The sequence below is a fragment of the Sciurus carolinensis genome, chromosome 5 (assembly GCF_902686445.1).
Source record: "Sciurus carolinensis chromosome 5, mSciCar1.2, whole genome shotgun sequence".
NCBI classification, from domain to species: Eukaryota; Metazoa; Chordata; class Mammalia; order Rodentia; family Sciuridae; genus Sciurus; species Sciurus carolinensis.
The window spans coordinates 140,273,545-140,299,561 of NC_062217.1; the positions used below are offsets into that span (position 1 = coordinate 140,273,545).

Below are 26,017 nucleotides of genomic sequence, written 5' to 3' on the forward strand. Positions count from 1 at the left end.
GTAGGCAGGTGGGGCATGGCTGGAGGAGATGGGTCACCAAGGGTGTGCCCTGGAAGGGTTCATCTTCCCCCCTCTCCGCTCCCACATGGAGCAGCTTCACTCTGCTGTGTCCATCTGCCATGATTTGCTGTCGTATCTTGGACTCAGCACAATACACTTGGCCATCTGTGGACTGAGACCTGTAAACCATGAGCCCCAAAATAAACTTTCCCTCCTTTAAGTTATACTTGTCAGGTATTTTGGTCACAGTGATGCAGAGCTAACACACACATGTATAATGTCCAGTTGTTATCATCTCTTAGAATTTTGCCAGTATATTGTTTTTTTTTCTCTGAGTATATTTGTCATTAGTTTCGCAGCTGACAATAACTATACCTGGTTTGTTAAAAGAAGTCGAAATACCTTGACTATAGTTTTAATCCTTGCTTCTAATGACAAAATTCATGAGAGAGACTAGATTGATTTACTGGAGTGGTTATATAAACACTGCAGTGACTTGTTCCTATTTGTATATGTAATACAATGTGTTACAATACAGTAGGAACAATAGTATATTATAGTGCAGACTAATCACTCCTGATTCATTGGTTACAGCCCACTCTAAGATCAGTCTTCATTGTAAGGGCATACTATTATCATTTATGACATTGTGAGTTAAATGTAATTTTCATTTTACTCTTTTGAATGAATATTCTTGAGTTATTGATTCATTTATTGAAATAGTCCCTTAAATATTCTTGTAAACCTTGGATGTCCCTTGGAATGTAGCAACAATTAAAAACCTAAAATAACTTATTTGAAAGTTCTAATTAATCTTTTCAAATTTGTAAAATGTGGGCTGAGGATGTAGTTCAGTGATAGAGCAACTCCCTAGCATCTTGAGGCCCTGTCTTTGTTCCCTGCACCACCAAAAAAAAAACCCTCAGAATCAAAACTCTTAATCACTTTGTCCTCAAACTGTCTGTGGACCAATTAATAGATTACCTGCTATTCATCCCCAAATGACACTTGAGGAACACTGGCTAGGAAGAGGAATAGGAGACAAGAAGAGATGCAGAGAGGAAAAAGTAATGGTTAACATTCTACAAGATGGTCTCTGAGTAGCAGGTTTGGGGGAGGCAGTGGCATTTGTAGTTGTTTTGGGTCCTCCCCCCCCCCTTAAATTTTCATATGGATTTAGCCTCAGTCTGACTGGCTAGCTGACCAATTCTTCTAGGACTTACTGGTGGCAGGAATGAATGAATGGTGTTGAATGTATGTTTTCATTGTCGATGGAAAGCATATTGTGCTCAGTTATGAAAAACTTAGAGAATTCATCACATGTTCATCCTCACTATTTGCTGCCCCAACCCCATCTTAGGGTTTACTTTCTTTTTTTCTAGTGAGGTAAGGCAGTTGTACACATGTACTGACTTTAAAACCTTGGTATTCAAAGTATGATCTGAGGACAAGCAACATTGGTTGGCATCATATGGGAGCAGTTATGAATACAGAACACCACCTACTCCCTGCTTTTACTGAATTGACATCTGCATTTTAATGAGATCAGTTGATTTCTATATACATTAAATTTACAAAGCATTACTTTAGCCAGCTTGGTGACACACACCAGTTGTCCCAGCTAAGGATCACTTGAACCTTTAGAAGTTTGAGGCCAGCCTGGGGAACATAGTGATATCTTTGTTTGGGGAGGGGAAAAAAAAAAAAGCATTACTGTAAAGCATGAAGGGAATAGCAGTTAGAGAAGGCTTGCTTTCCACAATAAATAGTGCTGTTTTATGTATTAAAGATAATCAGTGGTGGTTATCACATTTTAAAGATTTTTTTCAACAGGCACTTCTCATTAAAAGGGTCTTAACAGCCTATTTGGTTTTGACTTGATTTACTTGTACTTTTCATTTTCTGCTTGGAATTAGCCTCCTTTTTCACATCAGAGACTTCAAGTCTAGGTTAAAATTTATTTACTTAAAAAAAGCAATTAAAAAAACTTTCAGTTCTTATCCCCTCTGTAATCTTTACCTAAAATTCCCTTAACATTTATCTGTATAGTTTATACTGTAGTAGTATACATTTGTTAATTTCGCTATAAGATTTTTTAATTATTTAAGGTATATTTATAGGAAATTGTTATGTGTACATTCCATGCCTAATAACTACTTAATACTTGACCTTATAGCCCACAAGTACTCTATGGACTATTCTATTCTTGTGAGGAAAAAAATGGAAGCTTTCCCTTGGCACAAACTATGTAATCACAAATATCTACTATATTAATTTTTAGTTATTAATCATGGCAATGTGATGTATATACAGGGTCAAAGCAGATGAGTAACATACCCTAGATCTTTTTTTCTTCGGGGTTGTTTGAGTTTTTAATCAATTACTATTTAAAAAACTACCTAATAAAATATCCCTCCTCTCTCTACAATCTAATGACTATCTTCTTGCTATTAAGCAAAGTAATTTACAGCCTGAATTTGCAGATTTTTTTTCTTACATGAAGATGATAAAATCTCAACTTACAGGGACTGGGGTTGGGCTCAGTGGTAGAGCACTTGCCAAGCATGTGTGAGGCACTGGGTTCTCAGCACCACATATAAATAAATGAATAAAATAAAGGTCTCTCAACATCTAAAAACATTTTTTAAAAAATCTCAACCTATAAGTAGAGCAATCAAAAATGAAACTTAAATAAACCTTAGGGCTAGCATCCAAAGTCTAGTGTTTAAGATAGTGATGAATCCAATTTTTTACTGTCCCATCAACATCCAATGTCCTTTTTTTTTTTTTTTTTTGGTACTGGGGATTAAACCCAGGAGCACTCATCCACTGAGCCACATGCCCAGCCCTTTTTATTTTTTATTTTTGAGACAGGATCTCACTAAGTTGCTGAGCTTGGCTTTGTACTTGTAATCAATCCCACCTCAGCCTCCCAAGCCACTGGGATTATAGGTGGCACCAATGCACCCAGCTACTTTGAACTCTTAATTCAGTTGGTTGTTTGGTATTTCATGTCTTCAATAAAATCCACATTTGTTAACTTGGGACTGTATAACTATTACTTTTTTTTAAAGTCCATTTTAATAACAAATTTAGTTAAATATTTTTCACAGGGTACTACAGCTAGTTCCTACACCATTATATTCCATTGCCCTGTGGAGTAGACAAAAGTGCCCCAGCATACAGCCAAGTACCATGTGCTGATGCTGTGATATAGCTGTGGCCTAGAGGGTCCTTGAGAGTGATGCCAATCATCATCAGAAAGCATTTTTTTAAGCACCTATCTGTACATGGTTCTATCCTAGGCACTGTACAAAACGAGTTAAACAGACATGGCCCCTGTCCCTTGGGAGTTTTCAGTCTAAGATGATGCTGACATGGACAGACATAAAGGATATTGAGACAACTGAACAAACATTGAACAAGAACATAAAGTACTAACAATTATGTACAAGCAAAGGGGTAAGTGCACTTTGTGGAGTAGTATATAAAGGAAGAGCTTCATGGGATATGAACAGAGTGGGGTAGAGAAACCAGTGAGCCTTTATCAAGTTAGATTAGTTTTCACTGGGAAGTTGGTTTTCATACAGACTTAAAGTAGGAATAGAACATTCCAGACATAGAATGCTACAAAAAGACTTGGAGCAAGGAGAGAAGTTTAGAACTATATTGTTGGACTCTCAGTGGCCTCAGAAATCTGCAGTTGTGGATAGCACTGAAAGTGGGATTGGTGGTTTAATCCTAGCTGGTTGGCATTTGAGTTTGTCTCAGTCAAAACCAATTCAATGCAAAGCAAAAAAGAAAACAAACAGGAACTTGAGTGACTTCTGTGTGTTATCTGTTTTACTTGTTAAATCTGTGTGATAAATTATTAGCCACTTACCAAAACCCTTGGAGCTCATGGGAGCTGTTCAGTCTTCCCAGAAACTTTACATGAGGTTGTCTTGTGAGGCACCTGTATGTGCTCATTAAATAATGCTGTGTGTTAGAGACTTTTGCACTCTGACAAGGTATAGTGATGACGTTTCTCAAGAATTGATAGAGGTGTTTTTTGAGAATACCTTTGTATCCCAGAAATAGGCCCTGGAAGTTCTGGTTATTATTATAAGCTGTGCCTGCAGATGTTGAACATTATCAACAACCTGTCCTTCAGTCACTAACTTCTTAAATTTCAAGATATACCCTTTTTGTTTGTTTTGGGGTTTTTTTGTTGTTAGTTTTCTTGGTACTGGGAATTAAACCCAGGGACATCCTAACACCAAACTGTGTCCTACATCCCCAGTCCTTTTTATTTTTTTATTTTGAGACAGGGCTGGCCTCAAAATGTGATCCTCCTGTCTCAGCCTCAGGAGTCACTGGAATTGCAGGCAGACACAGGACCTGACTATTTTGTTTTCTTTTGTTTTTCAAGACAAGGTCTCACTGCGTTTCCCAGCCTGATCCAAATTTCTGGGCTCAAGTGATCATCCTACCTTAGCCTCCTAATAAGCTATGACAACAGGTTTGCACCACGGCATCTAGTCCAAAATGTATCTTTAACAACAATGCATACATAGACTTTAATTTGAATGATAGTAGTAATAAGTCTAGTTTTGCAGTATCTGCTAGACAAAACTGATTATTTCTTTTTCAGTAGACATGAACTAATGAGTTTCCAAAATATTTTCCACTCACTTTTTTGTGTCACTGAAATCTGAAATGTAAAAACTTGAATGTACCCAAAATATTAGGATATAGTTGTTGTCTTTGCAAAAACTTCTTTACTGTACAAAAGAATTTACAAAATAGACTTCCTTTTAATTGCAGACTTCTTTATTGCCCTTTAAATAATTGAATTTTCAAAAGTTAAACAAAGCTTCTTTAGTTGTCATCTCTGTGTAAATATGATACTGTTGAGAACATAAGTAGTAAGGCCCACCCAAGCATTAAAAATTCAATTATGCCTTTTTTTTCTCAGTGCCTTTTTAAAATAACAAAATTTGTATGCCCTCAGATTTTTACTTTATATGATACATATATTCATGCTGCTGCTTCTGTATTAGAATGGAGGTTTTCAAGGACAAGCCATGGGACAGTGGCACATAAGCTCCCTAATTGGAAGAGTATGAGTTAGGTAGACTGTCATCCAGAGGATTTCAGTCATTGTTCTTAGTCACCAAATATCTTGCCTACATAAGCTATAGCTCTCAAAAGTACCCCCCTTTGGTGGCAGTTTATTATTCTAATGGCATGTTTAACACTGGGTTTGGTGGCAGTTTATTATTCTAATGGCATGTTTAACACCCCCCCCAAATACTAAACTAATCTTGGAATGGTGTATCTGGAAGTGCCATGAGAGATTTAGTCAAATTAAACTTTAAAAAGGCAAAAGCCAAGACAGAATTTTGTCAACAAACTAGAATTTAGCAGTATAAAATGCAGCCTGTATCCATATTTTACTTGGCAGATCTTCAGCATATAACCCATGGGATGAGTAAAAAACTTCCAAAAGGATTTTTTTTTTTTTTTTTTTTTATTGTGCACAAATGGGATACATGTTGTTTCTCTATTTGTACATGGCGTAAAGGCATACCATTTGTGTAATCATAAATTTACATGGGGTAATGTTTGATTCATTCTGTTATTTTTTTTTCCCTTCCCCCCACCCCTCCCACCCCTCCCAAAAGGATTTTTTGTGTTCATGTACAAAAGAATTCATATCCAGTGATTCAGGATGCTAGGGGAAAATGAGCTCATTTTGTGAGAATCCTCTGCAATCTTTTTAGGAAAAACATTTCAAAAATCTAGATTGCCATTGTTTGTGATAAAAGTAGTGTGATGAGTTGTTTTTTAGGAATTTTCATCCAACATTTGATTTTTTTTTTAGAAGGAATTCTATCACTTAGTAGATATTTCCAACTACTATAAGTACCTCAATAGAAAATTCAGTTCATTTTATTTGAGAATCATAGGAACTTGGGATACATTAATAAATAAAACCAGAGGAATCCTTTTCCTGTTGGAGTTTATGTTCTAATGCAGGAGTCAGCAAACCTTTTCTGTAAAGAACCAGATACTACTATTTTAGATTTCGCATATGGAATGTTTCAATAAAACTGTATTTACAAAAGGTCATCTGGCTGGAGTGGGCCCACAGTCCATAGTTACCCAACCCTTGTTATGGTAAGTGGAAACAGGTTTAATAGATAAATTAGAGTATATTAAGTGGTGAATGCTTTCAGAAAAAGAGAAATAAAGCAAAGTAATCTAATAGGGAGTACCATGAGGTAGGGATTAGGAGGTTGGACTTCACTGAGGTCAAGAAGAGGAGGAACCAGCTAGAGACTGAAAAACGAGTGGGAATATCAAAAAAAGCACGAGATGATGATATCCTGGATTGAAGAACCATATGTTAGGAGGAAAAGGTGTCAGATGTTGCTGGTAGGCAAATAAGAGGAAGACTGAACTTAGACCATTGAATTTAGATATGTGGAGGTTGTGAAACCCCTATACACAGTTTTGGTGGAGTGAGTTCAAGAGAGAATTTAAAGGAAAGATACAGACAATTCTTTCGAGGAATTTGTTACAAAGGGAGCAAAGAAATGGAATAGGAGGTCAAGAAGGATCAAGAGAAAAGTTCTTTTATTAAGATAGAAGAAAAAATAACATGTTTGCTTGATGGAAATACACTACTAAAAAGGGGGGAAATGATGTAGGAGAGTGGGAGAGAATTGGCTGGAACTGGTACTGGAGTTGGTAAGGTGATGAAATCTAGTCTACAAGTGAAGGAATTGACCTTCCATAAAGGGAATACTGGCAGATGGGTACAGGTGCTAGAGAGTCTGTAGATGTTCTTTTGTGGCTTCAAGTTTCTGATTTAAAAATTCAATAAAGAATATGAAAGTTGCCAGGTACAGAGGTTCACTCCTATAATACCAGCAACTCTAGAGTTGAAGGCAGGAATATTGCAAGCTTGAGGCCTGTCTCAGGAACTTAGTAAGACCGTGTGTCAAAATAAAAAATAAAACTATGTTTGGGATATAGCTCAGTGGTAGAGCACCACTGGGCTTGATCCCCAGTACCAAAAAAGTAGAAAAAATATGGAAGTTGAAATTTGAGGGAAAAGATCCCTCAAATACTATCAAAATCCTAAATCAAAGATGATTTTTATTTATCTTCCAAGGGAATTATAATTTTAACCCAGTAAAATTATGTATTTCATGAATTAAACTATTTTATGAGATTAAATGGTACATGTAATGCCTGTGTGCACCTGGTATTATATAAGAGATGAGAAATGCCTGTTGTTAGAAAATACAGTCATTAGTCACTAAATTAGGTTTACTTTAACTCTTTGGTCCCAAAAGATAACCTTATCATAGTTTTAAATGTTATGTAAGCTAAAACTTGACAATGATAAGTTAATGGGCTACTTTTAAATCGGAGGTCCTTGGACATCTCTCCTTATGTTCTCTTCACAGCATAGTCTCTCTTTATGTAGTGACAAGTAATACCACTGGCACCTGCGGTCAGTGGGGAATCTTGATTAAGAGATCCACAAGATACTTTGTTTTTAAATGTTTAATTATTTTACTAGATTGTTAATTTCTTTGTACAATAAAGATAACCGTTTTTGTGTATAGCCTTCTTTAGATTTTAAAACCCCTGAAGGTAGGTAGTAACTCATACATTTCTAAGAAAATGTCTGAAGTAAGTTTGTATGTAGAGGAAATCTTCAGTAGATATAATGATTACTAAATCAAGAGGTTTCCTTTACCTTCTGTTAAGTTTATATATCCTCTTTGGCCTTGCTTGGAACAAAGCTAAGACCCTTCCACTTCTCTAAAAAATTCTGGAGGTAAATTATTGAACTTAATGGCAGTTAGAAGAATATCTCCAAAATAGTAAGCACATAATAGAAGCATAATTGGCATCTATAGTTGTTCAAATGCCATAAAAACTGGCATCATGTGATAATAAAAAGAAGCTTGTTCAAGAATAATATTCAACTAAATATAGTGTATTGAAAATCAAGGTAAAATAAATTGACTTTGTATAGCTACAAGAAAATAGCCTTGGTTACCTTTACACACTGTACCAAGCTATGCAGTGAGTGAAGTCAGAGAAAGTGATACTCTTACCAAGTACTACAGAATTTAATGGTTGCCTGAATCTATTTGAAAAAAGCAAGCTAAAGGCCCTTTCACTCTGCAGTAACCAATGTGATTAAGAAATGAAAGTAAGAGAACTCAGTCTTTTATAAGGAGCAGCTGTATTCAAGGGTCTGATTACAGGTTCAGTAATAAAGATATAAAAGTTTGAACAGGCTATTTCCTAGAATTTAGGAAGTAATATTTGCTATTCATACAAGTAACTAAGAAATGCTAAACTATTCTTCAAATCTGAGTACCCACCAAATTTCTTAAAACATCAGAATATATAAATTTCATAAAAATATTTTAAATCTACAGAAAATATTGAACAAGTCATAAAATCATAAAAATCCACCTTGTATTGAAACTTGTTTTCTTTGTATTACAGGTCCAGTCGTTTATGTCTTGGATCTTGCAGATAGACTGATCTCAAAAGCTTGTCCATTTGCTGCAGCAGGAATAATGGTTGGCTCTATCTATTGGACAGCTGTGACTTATGGAGCAGTGACAGTGATGCAGGTTTACTATTTTACTTTATTCAGTGATAATACCTTTGTTGTGAAGATCTATTAAATAAAATATTTTTAATTTTTAATATATTATTTTGGATAAGTAATGATATGGCTTAAAAATAAGAAAAAGACATTTAAAAACTAGTAAGAAGTCTTTCTATTCTTGTTCTTCGTTTGTTTTATGTGTGTATATGTATGAAACAGTGGGGATTGAATTCAGGGCCTAATGAATGCTAAGCAAGCACTCTACCACTGAGCTACATCCCCAACTCCTCTAGCCCTCTTTCTTTTTTTGTATGGGGAATTGAACTCAGGGGCATTTAACCACTGAGCCACATTCCCAATCCTTTTTATATTTTATTTAGAGACAAGGTCTCACTAAGTTGCTGAGTCTGGTTTTGAACTCACAGCCCTCCTGCCTTAGCCTCCTGACCTGCTGGGATTACAGGTGTGCACCACTGTGTCTGGCTGCCCTCTTTCTTTTTTTTTTTTTTTTAAACTCTTTTTTTTTTTTATTATTTATTTATTTTTTTTATTATTGTACACAAATGGGATACATGTTGTTTCTCTATTTGTATATGGCGTAAAGGCATACCATTTGTGTAATCATAAATTTACATAGGGTAATGTTTGATTCATTCTGTTATTTTTTTCCCTTCCCCCCACCACTCCCACCCCTCTTTTCCCTCTATACAGTCCTTCCTTCCTCCATTCTTGCCCCCCTCCCTAAACCTAACTCTAACCCTAACACTAACTCTTCCCACCCCCCATTATGTGTCCTCATCCACTTATTAGCGATATCATTCTTCCTTTGGTTTTTTGAGATTGGCTTATCTCACTTAGCATGATATTCTCCAGTTTCATCCATTTGCCTGCAAATGCCATAATTTTATCATTCTTTATGGCTGAGTAATATTCCATTGTATATATATATACCACAGTTTCTTTATCCATTCATCAATTGAAGGACATCTAGGTTGGTTCCACAATCTGGCTATTGTGAACTGAGCAGCTATGAACATTGATGTGGCTGTATCTCTGTAATATGCTGATTTTAAATCCTTTGGGTATAGGCCAAGGAGTGGGATAGCTGGGTCAAATGGTGCTTCCATTCCAAGTTTTCTAAGGAGTCTCCATACTGCTTTCCAGAGTGGCTGCACTAATTTGCAGCCCCACCAGCAATGTATGAGTGTACCTTTCTCCCCACATCCTCGCCAACACCTGTTGTTGCTTGTATTCTTGATAATCGCCATTCTAATTGGGGTGAGATGGAATCTTAGGGTGGTTTTGATTTGCATTTCTCTTATTACTAGAGATGTTGAACATTTTTCCATATGTTTGTTGATTGCTTGTAGATCTTCTTCTGTGAAGTGTCTATTCATTTCCTTAGCCCATTTGTCAATTGGATTACTTGCATTCTTGGTGTAGAATTTTTTGAGTTCTTTATAGATTCTGGAGATTAGTGCTTTATCTGAAGTATGATTGGCAAAGATTTTCTCCCACTCTGTAGGCTCTTTCTTTGCATTGCTGATAGTTTCCTTTGCTGAGAGAAAGCTTTTTAGTTTGAATCTATCCCAGTTATTAATTCTTGCTTTTATTTCTTGTGCTATGGGAGTCCTGTTGAGGAAGTCTGGTCCTAAGCCGACATGTTGAAGCTCTGGACCTACTTTTTCTTCTATAAGATGCAAGGTCTCTGGTCTGATTCCAAGATCCTTAATCCATTTTGAGTTTAGTTTCGTGCATGGTGAGAGATATGGGTTTAGTTTCATTCTGTTGCATATGGACTTCCAATTCTCCCAGCACCATTTGTTGAAGAGGCTATCTTTTCTCCATTGCATATTTTTGGCCCCTTTGTCTACTATGAGAAAATTGTATTTATTTGGGTTTGTGTCCGTGTCCTCTATTCTGTACCATTGATCCACCTTTCTATTTTGGTACCAATACCATGCCGTTTTTGTTACTATTGCTTTGTAGTAGAGTTGAAGATCTGGTATTGCGATACCCCCTGCTTCACTCTTTCTGCCAAGGATTGCTTTAGCTATTCTGGGTTTTTTATTCTTCCAGATGAATTTCATAATTGCTTGCTCTATTTCTGTAAGGTACATCATTGGGATTTTAATTGGAATTGCATTGAATCTGTATAGCACTATAGGTAGTATGGCCATTTTGACAATATTAATTCTTCCTATCCAAGAACATGGGAGATCTTTCCATCTTCTGAGGTTTTCTTTAATTTCTTTCTTTAGTGTTCTGTAGTTCTCATTGTAGAGGTCTTTCACCTCTTGTGAGATTGATCCCCAAGTATTTTATTTTTTTCGAGGCTATTGTGAATGGGGTAGTTTTCCTAATTTCTCTTTCTGAAGATTCATCGCTTATGTATAGAAATGCCTTAGATTTATGTGCATTGATCTTATATCCCACTACTTTACTGAATTCACTTATGAGATCTAACAGTTTTCTGGTGGAATTTCCTGGTTCCTCTAAGTATACAATCATATCATCAGCAAATAGGGATAGTTTGAGTTCTTCTTTTCCTATTCGTATCCCTTTAATTTCTTTGGTCTGTCTAATTGCTCTGGCTAGAGTTTCAAGGACGATATTGAATAGAAGTGGTGAAAGAGGGCATCCCTGCCTTGTTCCAGTTTTTAGAGGGAATGCTTTCAGTTTTTCACCATTTACAATAATATTAGCCATGGGCTTAGCGTAGATGGCCTTTACAATGTTAAGGAATGTTCCCACTATCCCTATTTTTTCTAGTGTTTTGAGCATGAAGGGATGCTGTATTTTATCAAATGCTTTTTCTGCATCTATCGAAATAATCATGTGATTCTTGACTTTAAGTCTATTGATATGGTGAATTACATTTATTGATTTCCTGATGTTGAACCAACCTTGCATCCCTGGGTTGAAACCCACTTGATCATGGTGCACTATTTTTTTAATATGTTTTTGTATGCGATTTGCTAAAATTTTGTTGAGAATTTTTGCATCGATGTTCATTAAGGCTATTGGTCTGAAATTTTCTTTCCTCGATGTGTCTCTGTCTGGTTTAGGTATCAGGGTAATATTGGCTTCATAGAATGAGTTTGGGAGGGTTCCCTCCTCTTCTATTTTATGGAATACTTTGAGAAGTATTGGAATGAGCTCTTCTTTAAAGGTTTTGTAGAACTCGGCTGAGAACCCATCTGGTCCTGGACTTTTCTTTGTTGGTAGGCTTTTGATGACTTCTTCTATTTCATTGCTTGAAATTGGTCTATTTAAATTGTGTATGTCCTCCTCGTTCAGTTTAGGCAATTCATATGTCTCTAGAAACCTGTTGATGTCTTAGAAATTTTCTATTTTGTTGGAGTATAGATTTTCAAAATAGCTTCTAATTATGTTTTGTATTTCAATCGTGTCTGTTGTGATATTTCCTTGTTCATTCCGAATTTTGGTGATTTGGGTTTTCTCTCGTCTTCTCTTTGTTGGTGTGGCTAAAGGTTTATCAATTTTGTTTATTTTTTTGAAGAACCAACTATTTATTTTGTCAATTTTTTGTATTGTTTCTTTTGTTTCAATTTCGTTGATTTCAGCTCTCAGTTTAACTATTTCCTGTCTTCTACTACTTTTGGTGTTGGTCTGTTCTTCTTTTTCTAGGGCTTTGAGCTGTAGTGGTAGGTCGTTTATTTTTTGAGTTTTACTTCTTTTATTAAATGCGCTCCATGAAATAAATCTTCCTCTAAGTACTGTTTTCATAGTGTCCCAGAGATTTTGATATGATGTTTCTTTGTTCTCGTTTACCTCTAAGAATTTTTTAATTTCCTTCCTAATATCTTTTGTTATCCATTCATCATATAATAGCATATTGTTTAATCTCCAGGTGTTGGAGTAGTTTCTGTTTTTTACTCTTTTATTTATTTCTAACTTCAATCCATTATGATCTGATAGAATACAAGGTAGTGTCTCTATCTTCTTGTATTTGCTGACATTAGCTTTGTGGCATAATATATGGTGTATTTTAGAGAAGGATCCATGTGCTGCTGAGAAGAAAGTGTATTCGCTCTTGGTTGGATGGTATATTCTATAAATGTCTGTTAAGTCTAAATTATTGATTGTGTTATTGAGATCTATGGTTTCTTTGTTCAATTTTTGTTTGGAAGATCTGTCCAGTGGTGAGAGAGGCGTGTTAAAATCACCTAGTATTATTGTGTTATGGTCTATTTGGTTTCTAAAATTGAGAAGGATTTGTTTAACATACATGGATGAGCCACTGTTTGGGGCATAGATGTTTATGATTGTTATATCTTGCTGATTTATGCTTCCCTTAAGCAGTATGAAATGTCCTTCCTTATCCCTTCTGACTAACATTGGCTTGAAGTCCACATTATCTGAAATGAGGATGGATATTCCAGCTTTTTTGCTGAGTCCATGTGCATGGTATGTTTTTCCCCATCCTTTCACCTTTAGTTTGTGGGTATCTCTTTCTATGAGGTGAGTCTCTTGAAGGCAATATATTGTTGGATCTTTCTTTTTAATCCAATCCGCCAGTCTGTGTCTTTTGATTGATGAATTCAGGCCATTAACATTCAGGGTTATTATTGAGATATGATTTGTATTCCCGGTCATTTGGTTCATATTTAAAATTTTATTTATTTATTTATTTATTTATTTATTTATTTTTTGACACATCTTGGTTCCTCCTTTATTTGACAGTTCCTTTAGGATAATTCCTCCCTTTGCTGATTTGCTTCTTTGTTTTTTATTTCTTCCTCATGAAATATTTTGCCAAGAATGTTCTGTAATGCTGGCTTTCTTTTTGTAAATTCTTTTAGCTTTTGTTTATCATGGAAAGATTTTATTTCATCGTCAAATTTGAAGGTAAGCTTTGCTGGGTATAAGATTCTTGGTTGGCATCCATTTTCTTTCAGAGCTTGAAAAATGTTGTTCCAGGCCCTTCTAGCTTTTAGGGTCTGGATTGAAAAATCTTCTGATATCCGTATTGGTTTCCCCCTGAATGTAATTTGGTTCTTTTCTCTCACAGCCTTTAAAATTCTGTCTTTATTTTGTATGTTAGGTATTTTCATTATAATGTGCCTTGGTGTGGGTCTGTTGTAATTTTGTGTATTTGGAGTCCTATAAGCCTCTTGAACTTGATTTTCCATTTCATTCTTCAGATTTGGGAAATTTTCTGATATTATTTCATTGAATAGATTGTTCATTCCTTTGGTTTGTTTCTCTAAGCCTTCCTCAATTCCAATAATTCTCAAATTTGGCCATTTCATGATATCCCATAGTTCTTGCAAATTCTGTTCATGATTTCTTACCATCTTCTCTGTTTGTTCAACTTTGTTTTTGAGGTTAAATATTTTGTCTTCAATATCTGAAGTTCTGTCTTCCAGGTGTTCTATCCTATTGGTTATGCTTTCTATGGAGTTCTTAATTTGGTTTATTGTTTCCTTCATTTCAAGGATTTCTGTTTGGTTTTTTTTCAATATCTCTAACTCTTTATTGAAATGATCTTTTGCTTCCTGAATTTGCTCTGTTAACTGTCGTTTGGTGTGATCATTCAATGCCTGCATTTGCTCTTTCATCTCATCGTTTGCTTCCCTAATCATTTTAATTATGTACATTCTGAACTCCCTTTCTGTCATTTCTTCTGCCATGCTGTCGTTGGATTCTATTGATGTAACATCTAGATTTGTTTGGGGCATTTTCTTCCCTTGTTTTCTCATATTGTTCAGGAGTCAGTGGGTCATTAAGATATTGCAGATTTCCTCTATCGACTTATAATTTCCCTGAAGATTTCTAGTATATCCCCTCTTATCCTTCAGTAGCCTGAAGTCTTGGAGGAAGTTGATAATGCGGAGCTCCACGAAGAAGCTGCCTCTCTAGGGTGGTGACCCTCAGGTAGCGTATATTCCCTGCTAGTGGTCAGAGGTGTCTCCACTTGTTGACCAATGGTCATCCAACGGGGAACTAGGCTGCGGGCTGAGGCAAGTCCTGTTTGTGCCTGTGTCTCTGGGTTTACCGTCCCTGTGGGAAAACCTCTCCCGGTAGGGAAGACTCACTCGGTGGGAACGTCTCGCTGGTCAGTTCCCCTCCTAGAGGTTCTCCTCAATCTACAACTACCACCTGGGCTGGGCTGTCTTCCTCTGCAACGTTCCCAGGGGCCCAGACCTACCTCCTGGGCCTGGGAGCCTCACCCTTCGCAGGCGAGTCTCCTTATGCTTCCTCTCCCAGATAATCTGCCCGCAGTCCTGGAAACTTCGCTCTGCCCCTAGGCATGTCTCTGCGGCTCTTCCAGCAAGAAGCCTCCTAGCTCCTGGGACCCTACTCTGCACCTAATCGCCTGGCTATGCGGCCCCTCCTCTGAGCCGCTACCTGGAGCCCTGTACAATAGCTCCGATACCCAGAGACCCGCCACACACCTCCTCCTCCGGACAGCAGCCCGGTTTCCAACGCAGTCACTAGGAGCCCAAGCAATTCACTTCGCGTCTCCTCCTCCCGCCAACCTCCCGTAGCCCTAGGCAGTCACTCCAAGCCCAAGTGACCCACCCTGTTCCTCCTCCTCCTCCTCCGGGTAGCCCCCCCGGGTGTTCAGGGGCGGTGGCTCCGAGACCAAGTGACCCACCACGCTCCTCCTCCAGGCAGGCCACCGGTGTTCAGGAGCGGTTGCTTTGAGTGCAATCAACTCACCACTCGCCTCCTCCTCTGGCAACCGCCTGTGGCTCTGATGCAGTCACTCCTAGACCAAGCGACCCACCTCGCTTCTCCTTTTCCCCTGAGCAACCCCCCAGGTGTTCAGAAGCAGTTGTTCTGAGTCCAAACAGCTCGCGATGCAGCTCCTCCTCTGGCAACCGCCTGTGGCTCTGATGCAGTCACTCCTAGACCAAGCGACCCGCCGCGCTTCTCCTCTCCTCCGGACAACCCCCTGGTGTTCAGAAGCAGTCGTTCTGGGTCTAAACAGCTCGCCATGCAGCTCCTCCCCAGGCAGCCGCCCGGAGCCCTAGTGGTTGCTCGAGTCCAAGCGCTGTGCTGAGCCGCCTCCTCTACGATGATCCCAGTTGTCCGTGTTTACCGCTCCAGCCGGGGGAGGGGCCTCCCCGAGCAACTCCACTTCACAAAGTTCCCTGTTCAGGGGCTACCGCCCCATCCGGGACGCCTCCCCAACGGGAGAGACTCACCCGGCGGCTTTGAGTTGGTCCCAAGTCTCTCACTATCTCCTCTTTTGAATCCTGCGTCCTGGAGCAACGTGAAATGCAGCCGCCCTCTAGGCCGCCATCTTGAAACCCTAAACTCTGTCTGGTGGGCGGCCCCTCCCGCGATCAAACGGAAATCATATCCTTTCCGAGGGCTGGGCGGAGTCCGAGCGAGGCCATGAGAGCCGGTGCGGCGCGGGCAGGCAGCATCAAGGTGACACCGACAATCCCTCTTTCTTAATAGTGAATCTTTGGGGCTCTTTTCACATGACTACACAGAAATCTAGTATTCTGTGTGTAGAATTTTAACAATTTATTAACCAGTATCTTGTTGATGGACAATTAATTGCTTCCAGTCTTTTGTTTTGTAAACAATGATACAATCAGTAACTTCTGAAGATAAAAGAGACTTAAATTTCAAGATTCAGTTCCAAGCCCTTGATTCTCCTCTTTTACATCTCTTCCATAAAGATTTTTCGGTATCATCTGTGTGTGGGTTCAGATCTGCTTTTCATCCTGTTCTTTCCTCAGTTCCAATCAAGTAATTGCAGGTTAACCCTCCTTCTTCAGTGACCTATTGTGACTTCACACATTATTGAAATCAGACTTGTCTTTTCTTGAAACCTAAATTCATTCCCAAATATATCTTCTCTCTTTGATTCCTACTGTCTTTCCATCTTCTGAGTTTATATCCTACATTCTTAGAGTGCCTTTGTTCTTTCTACTTCATGGCCCTCTATCCAGTCCACTAACCCAAGTCCAAGTAGTTTTCCATTTTGATAGGTCTAGCTTCTGTAGCTTTCTTTCTATAATCTTTATCACCTGTCTTCTTGTCATTCCTTCATTATACCTGGATAGCTAAAGGACCCTCTTGATTGGTTTCTCTGATTTCATTCTTTTCTATCCATCCTTCCAAATGAATCTTTCTAAAATACCTTCAACATCTTATTCCCAGGCTTAACATCTCTACTGCCTTAAGTAATGGTTTGCAAGAGCAGTATCTAGATTAAGTTGGTTAACTGTTTATTTTTTGGGTTTTTTTGTTTTTGTTTTTGGTGCTGGGAATTGAACCCAGGGCCACTTTACCTCTGAGCTACGTTCCTGAACCTTTTTTGCTTTTGTATAATATAGAAAGTGCATGGATGAAAAAGGGACAGTTATATCTAATATCTTAGAAGTTGCATTGACCTATGTATAGTAAGCACTCTTTACGGTTGTTCCATTAATAATCATGGGAACAAAGTATTATGAGACTTCTTCATAAAATGTTGATGACACCCCAGAAATCTAGATCTAGTCACTGGAATGAATCACAAATAGTAAAACATTGTTTGTCATGATTTTAATCTATAAAGGTTGAGATTCACTAACTTGGGGAAGAAAATGCAGGATCTCCCACAGTCATACTTCATTCTACTTTGAGGCCTAGTGGGCTGTCTCCTCTAATCCTTCTTTATGTTGTTTAGTTTACTTCTGTATTTTGGCTTATGTCATCTTCTCTGCCTACTGCCTACCTTTCCAGTCTTTTCTCCACTATCCAAATCTAAACGCTTCTTAGAGTCTTAGCTACTCTTTCTCCATGAAGCTTACCAACTACTTACTGCCTGTTGTGATTTCTTCCTCTACATTCATGACATTTCTGTTTCTCAAGTCACAATTTTGTGACAGAGATACTATTAATTATTCCTAGTTTACTAGCTTAGAGAGTTTACATTCTAGTGCCATATAGCAAGGAAGAGGCATTAGGACTCCTGTCTCTAATCTAGAACAGAGGCAGCTGGAACAATTTTTCCTGGAACAGTGAGTAGAACCTTAATATCCAGCCTAGTTCCCACTTTTGGAACTAAAAAAGAAATTTTTTTTTTCTTTTGTTGCTATTGTTTTGCTTTTGTTTTTTGAGTCATCATCTCATTATATGGCCCAGTTTGATCTTGCTCTCCCTAGTAGCTGGGCTTATAGGCTTGTGCCACTGTGCCCTGGGCCTTGCACTTGGATAGCACATGTTCTACCACTGAATTACACCCAGGTCCCAAGAAAGTGAGTTTTTAGCCATCTCTCAAAGACGACCAGTCCTACCCTTGACTGGTTGTGCTTACCTCCTAGAAAGAATAACAGGAATACAGATGCTCTTTGGAAGACAAATAGGACCTAGAATTATATCCCAGTCCTACATCCCACTGTAATAAAATCAAGTAAGAAATAGAAGCAAACACCAACGCCCTCTTCTCCTCCACTGAAATATAATCAACATGGTCAGCCATTTTTAATTCCAATGTAATGTGAAATACCATGGGACTTTGTTTTTTCCTTGAATAGAGAGATTTCTTATAAATAAATCCAGACCAATAGCTTTCCAACTTTTTTTTTTTATTTTTATTTCTATATTCTTTTGAAATTAAGCATTTCCTACCAAGTGAACTAAACTTAAACATGTACAGCTTCATTAGATAAGAAAATGATTCTAGCAGATGTTTTCTGTTTCACAGGTTGTAGGCCATAAAGAAGGACTGGATGTTATGGAGAGAGCTGATCCTTTGTTCCTTTTAATTGGACTTCCTACTATTCCTGTCATGCTGATATTAGGCAAGATGATTCGCTGGGAGGATTATGTACTTAGACTATGGCGCAAATACTCAAATAAACTGCAAATTTTGAACAGTATATTTCCAGGTAAGGTCCTGGATTTTGGTTTAAAGTTTTCTGTCAAATTGACTTTATAGAAGAACCATAACATTTTTAAGAAATGTTTGAAGATTTTTTTTTGTAGCTATTCTGATGTGTTAGCACTAATATACTACATTTTTTTTCTATAGGGATTGGTTGTCCTGTTCCCCGAATTCCAGCCGAAGCTAATCCTTTAGCAGACCATGTCTCTGCTACCCGGATTTTGTGTGGAGCCCTTGTCTTTCCTACTATTGCGACAATAGTTGGTAAACTGATGTTCAGTAGTGTTAACTCTAATTTACAAAGGACAATCTTGGTAAGATGGCTTTAGTGTTACCTTTTTCAAGTGGCATACAAAAGAGAAATAACTGCTTTAAAAAGGGAGGGCGTATACAAATACTGGATTTTCTATTTAATAACACTGTTATCCACTTGAGTGAAAATATAAAAGGGAGGAGCCACTGTAGTAGTTCTGGCCTTCTAGAACTATTCTGAAAGTAATTTATAGAATATGTATGAATCATCACATCTATCCCTTTTGCCAACTGGATTATGGTAAAGAGCTTCTGCTGTAGGGTCAGAATGCCTGGTTTAGTCCTTTTTTTTTTTTTTTTTTTTTCTCTGTACTGAGGATTGAACCCAGGGCTGCTTTACCACTGAGCAGTCGACATCCCTAGCTTTTTTTACTTTTTATTTTGAGGCAGGGTCTCACCAAGTTGCTTAGGGCCTTGCTAAGTTGCCGAGGCTGACCTCAAACTTAACATTGCCTCCGAAGTCACTGAGATTACAGACATGTGCCACTGTGCCCTACCCTGGTTTAAATCCTAACCCAGAAATATCCTTGCTGTGAAACATAAACCAGATTTCTTGACTTCTCTGTGCCTGTATAGTAGGTGGCTATCTTGGAATAATTGAGGATTAAATCAGATGAATACTGGCACACAGCACTCCTATTGTTTAGTGTCTCTTTTTTTGGGTTGGGAGGGCTGTTATTTGGATCAAACCCAGGGCTTCACACATACTAAGCAAGTACTCTACCACTGAGCCAAACCCAAGCCCCTTGCTGTCATTATTATTTTTCCACTACCCCTCTGGCAATCTGCACATAGTGCTCTGGCATTCTCCTTAGTATATCAGTGAATGTAGAGCTAAGTGGAAGGAAAATTACTCAAGATAATGGGGAAGGCATCTCCATCTTTTGTTACTTTTAGTTTCCACCTCTCTCAGTCCCTATTAGAAAAAATGTTTCACTTGCAGTTGTCTGAATTAGTTTAGCATAAAAGCCTGTGTCTTGGGCCGGGGTTATGACTCAGTGGTAAAGTGCTTACTTAGCATGTATGAGGCACTGTGTTCAATTCTCAGCACCACATATAAATAAATGAATAAAAATAAAGGTCTATCAACATCTAAAAAATATTTTTAAAAAAATTTTTTAAAAATCCTATGCCTTTGGTGATATAATAAAATTCTTTTTACTCTCTCTAGACCTGCATTATAAAAAGCTAATTTTCCTTTTTATTCTAGGGTGGAATTGCTTTTGTTGCCATAAAAGGAGCATTTAAGGTTTACTTCAAACAGCAGCAATATTTACGTCAGGCACACCGCAAAATTCTAAATTATCCAGAGCAAGAAGAAGCATAAAACTGTGACTTCTGTTTGTTCTGCAGTCCTCTCATCCTTATGAGTCTGTTGTGTTGTTTTGATTCCATCATTAATGCACTAGTGGAGACTTGTTATAAGCTGCTGCTCCTATATTTTTAAGAAATATAATAAAGCACTTAGGGCAGGGGAAATCCTCTCAGTAATCACGGAACCTAAGGATGTGATTCGTTTTCATGGTTTTGTATGTACTTCTTTTGTGGCAGTCATCTAAACCATTATCTTAGCATGGTAAACCTGAATTTGTTCATATTTTCCAGACAGATATGTAAAGATCAAACTGTACAAATATTAAAAATGCACATGCTGTTTTATTCTAATGCCTCTTTTGTACATGTTCTTGTTCAGTGTTTTCTTAGAATCAGCAACTTAATGAAGGTACTATGAGGATTTTTCTCACTGACATATTTTGATTACATGCTAAACAGGAGCATGTGTTAATTTGAGGAAATGTAAATTAGTTATGAATAAATAACAAACCAAAAATGTATGTAAACATTCAAATAATTATCTGAACAAATGAAATTTGTTGTGTTTTCCTTAACTCATGTGATGTCCTCCAAATGTGTAGGGTAAAAATTCACAGGGCTTCCAGATCACTTTTTCACTATTAAATTTTATTTATACAATGTTGACATCTCATAATTCATAATGTAATTTTGACTCATGTACTCTTGATTATAGTGTGTGTATTTGTGTGTGTGTGTGTGTGTGAGAGAATGTGTGTGTGAGAAAGAGATCGGGTCCTTTGATCTCTAGAGTAAGATTTTTAAATCCATATTTGTAGAAATTAGAGCTGCCAGTTTATGGTAGTTTGAGCAGAGAATGATTTTCAAACAAAAAAAAATCAAAATTATTTTATTCTCCTCTTCCATTGACTCAGATATTTGTTGATCACCTCATATTTGCCCCAGGCACTGTACAGAGTGCTATGTGATACAGTGGTGAACAAGACAGACTTGGTCCCAACTTTTAGAGTTTATAATGTAGTGTCAGCAAATAGAAAACCAGCAGTAAATATATGAAGGTGAGGCCTTGAACTCTTCCTTTGATATCAGTCAGTGAGGAGATAATTATGAAAACAAGAAGTCCTAAGTAAATATTGAAGTCACTGTTTTTGACTGTTAGTTTACTATAGAAAACCTATACTAATGTTTTTAGATTTTAAATGCTTGTCATATTGATGAGGCTAGCACCTTAATAATCATCGTTTAAGTAGTTTTATATTCACTTTTCAAAAACAATTATTTATTTTAAGTCATTTTCAATAGAGTGGCCATCTTAATGTCCAGCAACCTGAATGGTCTTCAGTTATTTTCACTAGTTAAAATTAATTTTTTAAAGGTAGTTATAAAAACTCTATTTATTTTATTTTATTTCTTTTGTTCACAGTATCTAATGCATGACAATAGTGAATATTCATACTAATAAGTGGCCACTTTCCTTTAGGAGTGTAGTGTATGTAGTTTGAGCTACATTAGATGGCAATAATGTATGTTAATTTTAGTAATTAAAGATGTATCTTTCTGTAGTATAAATGTCTTAATTTTGAGTTATATGGCATCTGTGAATGGGTGTTGAATGTTCAGAGTTGTAATTATTTGGGAAGTAAGGGAAGATTTGACTGAGTGAGTCTTAAGAACACTGCTACCATTCTGAAGGGGAAATATAAAATCTATGACTATATATAAAAGCTTAGATTATATAGCTGTAGTTATAAAATATATTGGCTTTTCTTTAATTTTCAATATGAAAAGATATATTAAATAGACATTTCCTGCATAATTTTGTTATATAGAACAGCTTCTAGGCAGCATTTACTAATGTTATGCAAGCACACAGTTCCCCATTTACTACTTTAACGCCCAGGATGAGGAGTAGCTACTTGGGTTCGTTGGCATCAAGGCCCATGAGGGCCAGAGAAGCAACAAGTATAATCCTTTGCAGGCAGGATGGAGGGGTTTCTAAGGCTGTGCAGAGGGAACTACAAGTGCCTGGGGACCAGAGTGACCTCTAGACCTGAAAATGAACACTTAAAGAGCCTTAGCTTAAGAAATACTATGTGCCAGTTGTTCCAGGAAGGTGGCCTGCCCTGCCATGAAGCAACAAAGTGCGTAGGCAGACTGAAATTTGGATGGACCTGTGTTCAGATCCTAATTCAGCTTTTAATAACTCTGTATGACCTTGGCCAGGTGACTAAACTCCCCCTGCCCCCACACAGTCTCTTCATCTCTGAAACGCTGATAATACTTAGAAGGCTATCTACAGTTAACTGAGAAAGGAACAGAGGCACTTTAGGCACAAAATACCCCCTAAGGAGTAGTTTCTTAATTGCTACCGTTTTTACACTCCTGGAAAAGGGAATGAAGAGATAAATGAAAGGCAGCAGAGGACAAATTCAAGAAATGATACAGACTTTTGAGATGGATGGGTAGATTTTGTTTTCTAGTTTATTTTCATATTGCTTTTTTGTTATTTCCAGAAACTTTAATGTTTTAAACCTCTTTTATAAAATTCCAACAATTATTAGAAGTCTATTCTTTGCAAAAGTTATCTCCATTTAAGTGGCTGAAAATATTGTTCATCATTACATGATTATCAAATGACTGTGAAGAATATAAAATTAAACTTAGTGACTTAGTCACTGCCTTGCTAATTCTGCTGTAATTTTTTTAAATGTCTTGTTTTTAATATAGCGGACTATCTCAATACTGGCTGGATTAAGTTGAATAAAGAATTTTTATGTTCTCTAGGTGTGCTTTGTCTGTTGAACAAATCCCAAAACAATTTATTAATTCTGTACCTACCTACATGATTGTTTTTAAATTAGTTCCCAGAATTCTAGTGAGACTTCTCAATATAAAAATAATCTGCAATTTTTAAAAAAGAAATTTGTAGGGGCATTTGTCTTAATTTTTTGTAATCAGGCTAGCTTAAATTTCCAAGTACTAGTGATTAAAATGTGTCCCTCCTTTCCCACCCTCAGAGCATCTTGAGCTGAATATGATTAGACAATTAATTAGGCCAGAATTGTGGGTGGTCTCATACCATGGGATTTTAGAGTAGTCAATTGAGTTGGGAACACAAATTGCTTCCTCTTACATACAAGAATAAGTTTCTGAATTAGAATCTTCTGGAATGACAATCAAATAAAGGCCCTTGCATCCACAGGGATTGATTGCATTGGATCTAAGTCATTTTATTACCTCCCACTGAGACAAGAGAAATGGCCTAAAGTTTGGAAGGTCCTGGATGCATGTTCTGGTTGATAATTAGTTGTGGGGCAAGTTACTTTACCTCTTAGACCCTCAGTTTCATCGTTAGTAAAATGAAGACTAGAAAACTTTCTGGGTTATCACAAAGATTAAGGGGGGTAACATTCTAGGACAGATTGATACACAGGGAAATTAAGTAAATGTGCTGATTGAAGTACACAATAGAGGTTTGTCCATAGCTTTCTGATCAAAAGTTGCTTCTCTGATGTCATTCCTCTCCCCATGCTCATTAGAAATACAAACAGTGGTGGACCAGTCTTGTTTAATTGCCTTCCTAAACAGAAGGAAGGGAGGAAGGATGTTTAGCTGAATACCTGTAGAAGCCTTGTGAACAAGTAACCATTCTGGCCAACCCATGTAGCTTCAAGTGTTTTATTGATAACTAGCATGCCCAGGCAACATGTAATGCTCTAGTAATTGTTGGACACTTTTATACCCTAGGAGCTATGTTAAATCCTGGAGCAAAGTAGTGAATAAGCCTGCTTTGAGAGATTTAAAGTTGTAGAAGTATCAGTATTTTGAGATCACCCATAAGGATCCATAGGGTAGGGTGTTGGTTTTTTGGTTTTGGTTTAAAACCTGTTGTTGCCATCCCAGCACTAGAATAGCCCACACATAGTAGGGCCATGATAAATGTTCTATGAATGAAAAACAAAGGTCTATGAACCTAGAAGGAAAGCATCCCTTTTAAGATCAAAATATATCTCTTAATTTTTTGTAGTTGGATAGCATGCCTTTTTATTTGCTTATTTTTATGTGGCACCAAGGATTGAACCCAGTTCCTCACACATGCTAGGCAAGCACTCTGCCACTGAGTTACAGCCCCAGCCCCCTCAAAATATATCTTAATGCTAGTTCTTATTGTCTCTTGAGTTTATATAAAAGCAAATGCCTTTTATTTTTTGGTAGTAGTAGGAATCAAACCTGGAGCCTCAGTCATGCTAGGCAAGTACTCACCACTGAGCTACATCCCCAGTCCTAAATGAACTTTAAAAACATATAAAACCACTTTTAAGTAATTTGTTGTGAAGGACACAACATTAATTTACAAGCCTATCTAAGAAGGAACAGCACTGACCCAGCTCCTTCAAAATGCTAAAATTTCTCATCTTTTGAGGTTTTTTTTTTTTTGGTTTTGGTTTTGGTTTTGGTTCTTTCTTTTTGGCAATGCTAGGATTGAACCCAGGGCCTCACGAATGCTAGGCAAGTGCTCTACCATTGAGTTAAATCAGCCCATTTTTATTTTGAGACAGGACCTTGCTATGTTGCCCTGTCTGTCCTTGAACTTGTGATCCTCTTGTCTTAGCCTTCCAAGTAACTGGGATTACAGTCATGTACCACTATATCTGGCATTGTTCCCTCTAAAAAACTTTCTTCATTGATGTATAATTCACATAAAATTCACCATTTTAAAGCATACAGTTCAGTGCTTCATACTGAAATTCTTTTAGTCTGTTGCTGTTATAACAAGATACCTGAGAATGGGTAACTTCATAATAATAGAAATTTGTCACAGCTCTGGAGACTGGGAAATCTAAGATTATGGGACTGGCAGATTAGGTGTCTGATGAGAGCTGCTTTCTGCTTCCAAGATGGCACTTTGTTGCTGCATCCTCCTAAAATAGAAAAACAAAATAAACCAGACATGGTGGCGCCTGCCTGTAATCCCAGCAATTTGGGAGGCTGAGGCAGGAAGATTATAAATTCAGAACCAGCCTCAGCAATTTAGTGAGGTCCTAAGCAACTTAGGGAGACCCTGTCTCTAAATTAAAAATATAAAAAATTAGAGCTGGGAATGTGGTTCAGTGGCTAAGCATCCCTGGGTTCAATCCCTGGTACCAAAATGGGAAAACAAAAAAAAAAAAAAGGAAAAATAAATGGGTGTTTTAAAAGGCAGAAAGGGGCAAATGTTCCCTTGTACCTATTTTGTAAGGTCTCTAATCTATTCATAAGGGCTCTTCCCTCATGACAATCCCATTCTAAAGGACCTACCTCTTAATACTATCACAGTGTTACGTTTCAACATAGGAGTTTTGGAAAAGACATTCAAACTATACCAGACATATACTGCTATTTTCATAGATACGTGCAACCATTACCACTAACACCAGGATGTTTCTAGCACCTCAAAAGGAAACCCCATACCTAGCAGCAGTCTCAATTTCCCCCTACACCTGTCCTGCCAACCACCATCAACTTTCCATCTGCATTTACCTATTCTAGATATAAATGAAATCATATGATAGGTGATCATTTGTGTTTGGCTTCCTTCCTTAGCACGTTTTCACAGTTCATCCATGTTGTAGCGTATATCACTACTTAATGTCTTTTTACAGATGAATAATATCCCATGGCATGAATATACCACATTTTATTTATTCATTCATTAGTTGGTGGGTTTTGGGGTAGAAGGGGGCTGTTCTCTTTCGAACCTAACTCCAATCATTTTTACCCCTTACACTCCACCAGAACTACTTTGATCAAGATCATCAGCTACCTCATTGCTAAATCCGAAAGTCAATTCCTAGTCTACACTTTATAAAGTATTTGACAGAGTCATAGCTCTACCATTCTTGAAACCATTTCTTTCCTGACTC

General features: G+C 37.4%; 1 protein-coding gene across 2 annotated transcripts in view; it reads left to right on the forward strand.

The window, feature by feature from the left end:
* The window catches only part of Marchf5 (membrane associated ring-CH-type finger 5), a 41,465-nt gene extending 18,572 nt beyond the window's left edge, over positions 1 to 22,893 (forward strand). For both annotated transcript variants that reach the window (XM_047552266.1, XM_047552268.1), the window contains 4 exons: positions 8,521 to 8,651; positions 18,309 to 18,492; positions 18,636 to 18,802; positions 20,011 to 22,893. In XM_047552266.1, the coding sequence (XP_047408222.1) occupies positions 8,521 to 8,651; positions 18,309 to 18,492; positions 18,636 to 18,802; positions 20,011 to 20,127 (599 nt within the window). In that variant the 3' untranslated portion in view covers positions 20,128 to 22,893. The remainder of the gene's footprint in view (positions 1 to 8,520; positions 8,652 to 18,308; positions 18,493 to 18,635; positions 18,803 to 20,010) is intronic.
* The last annotated feature ends 3,124 nt before the right edge of the window (positions 22,894 to 26,017 follow it).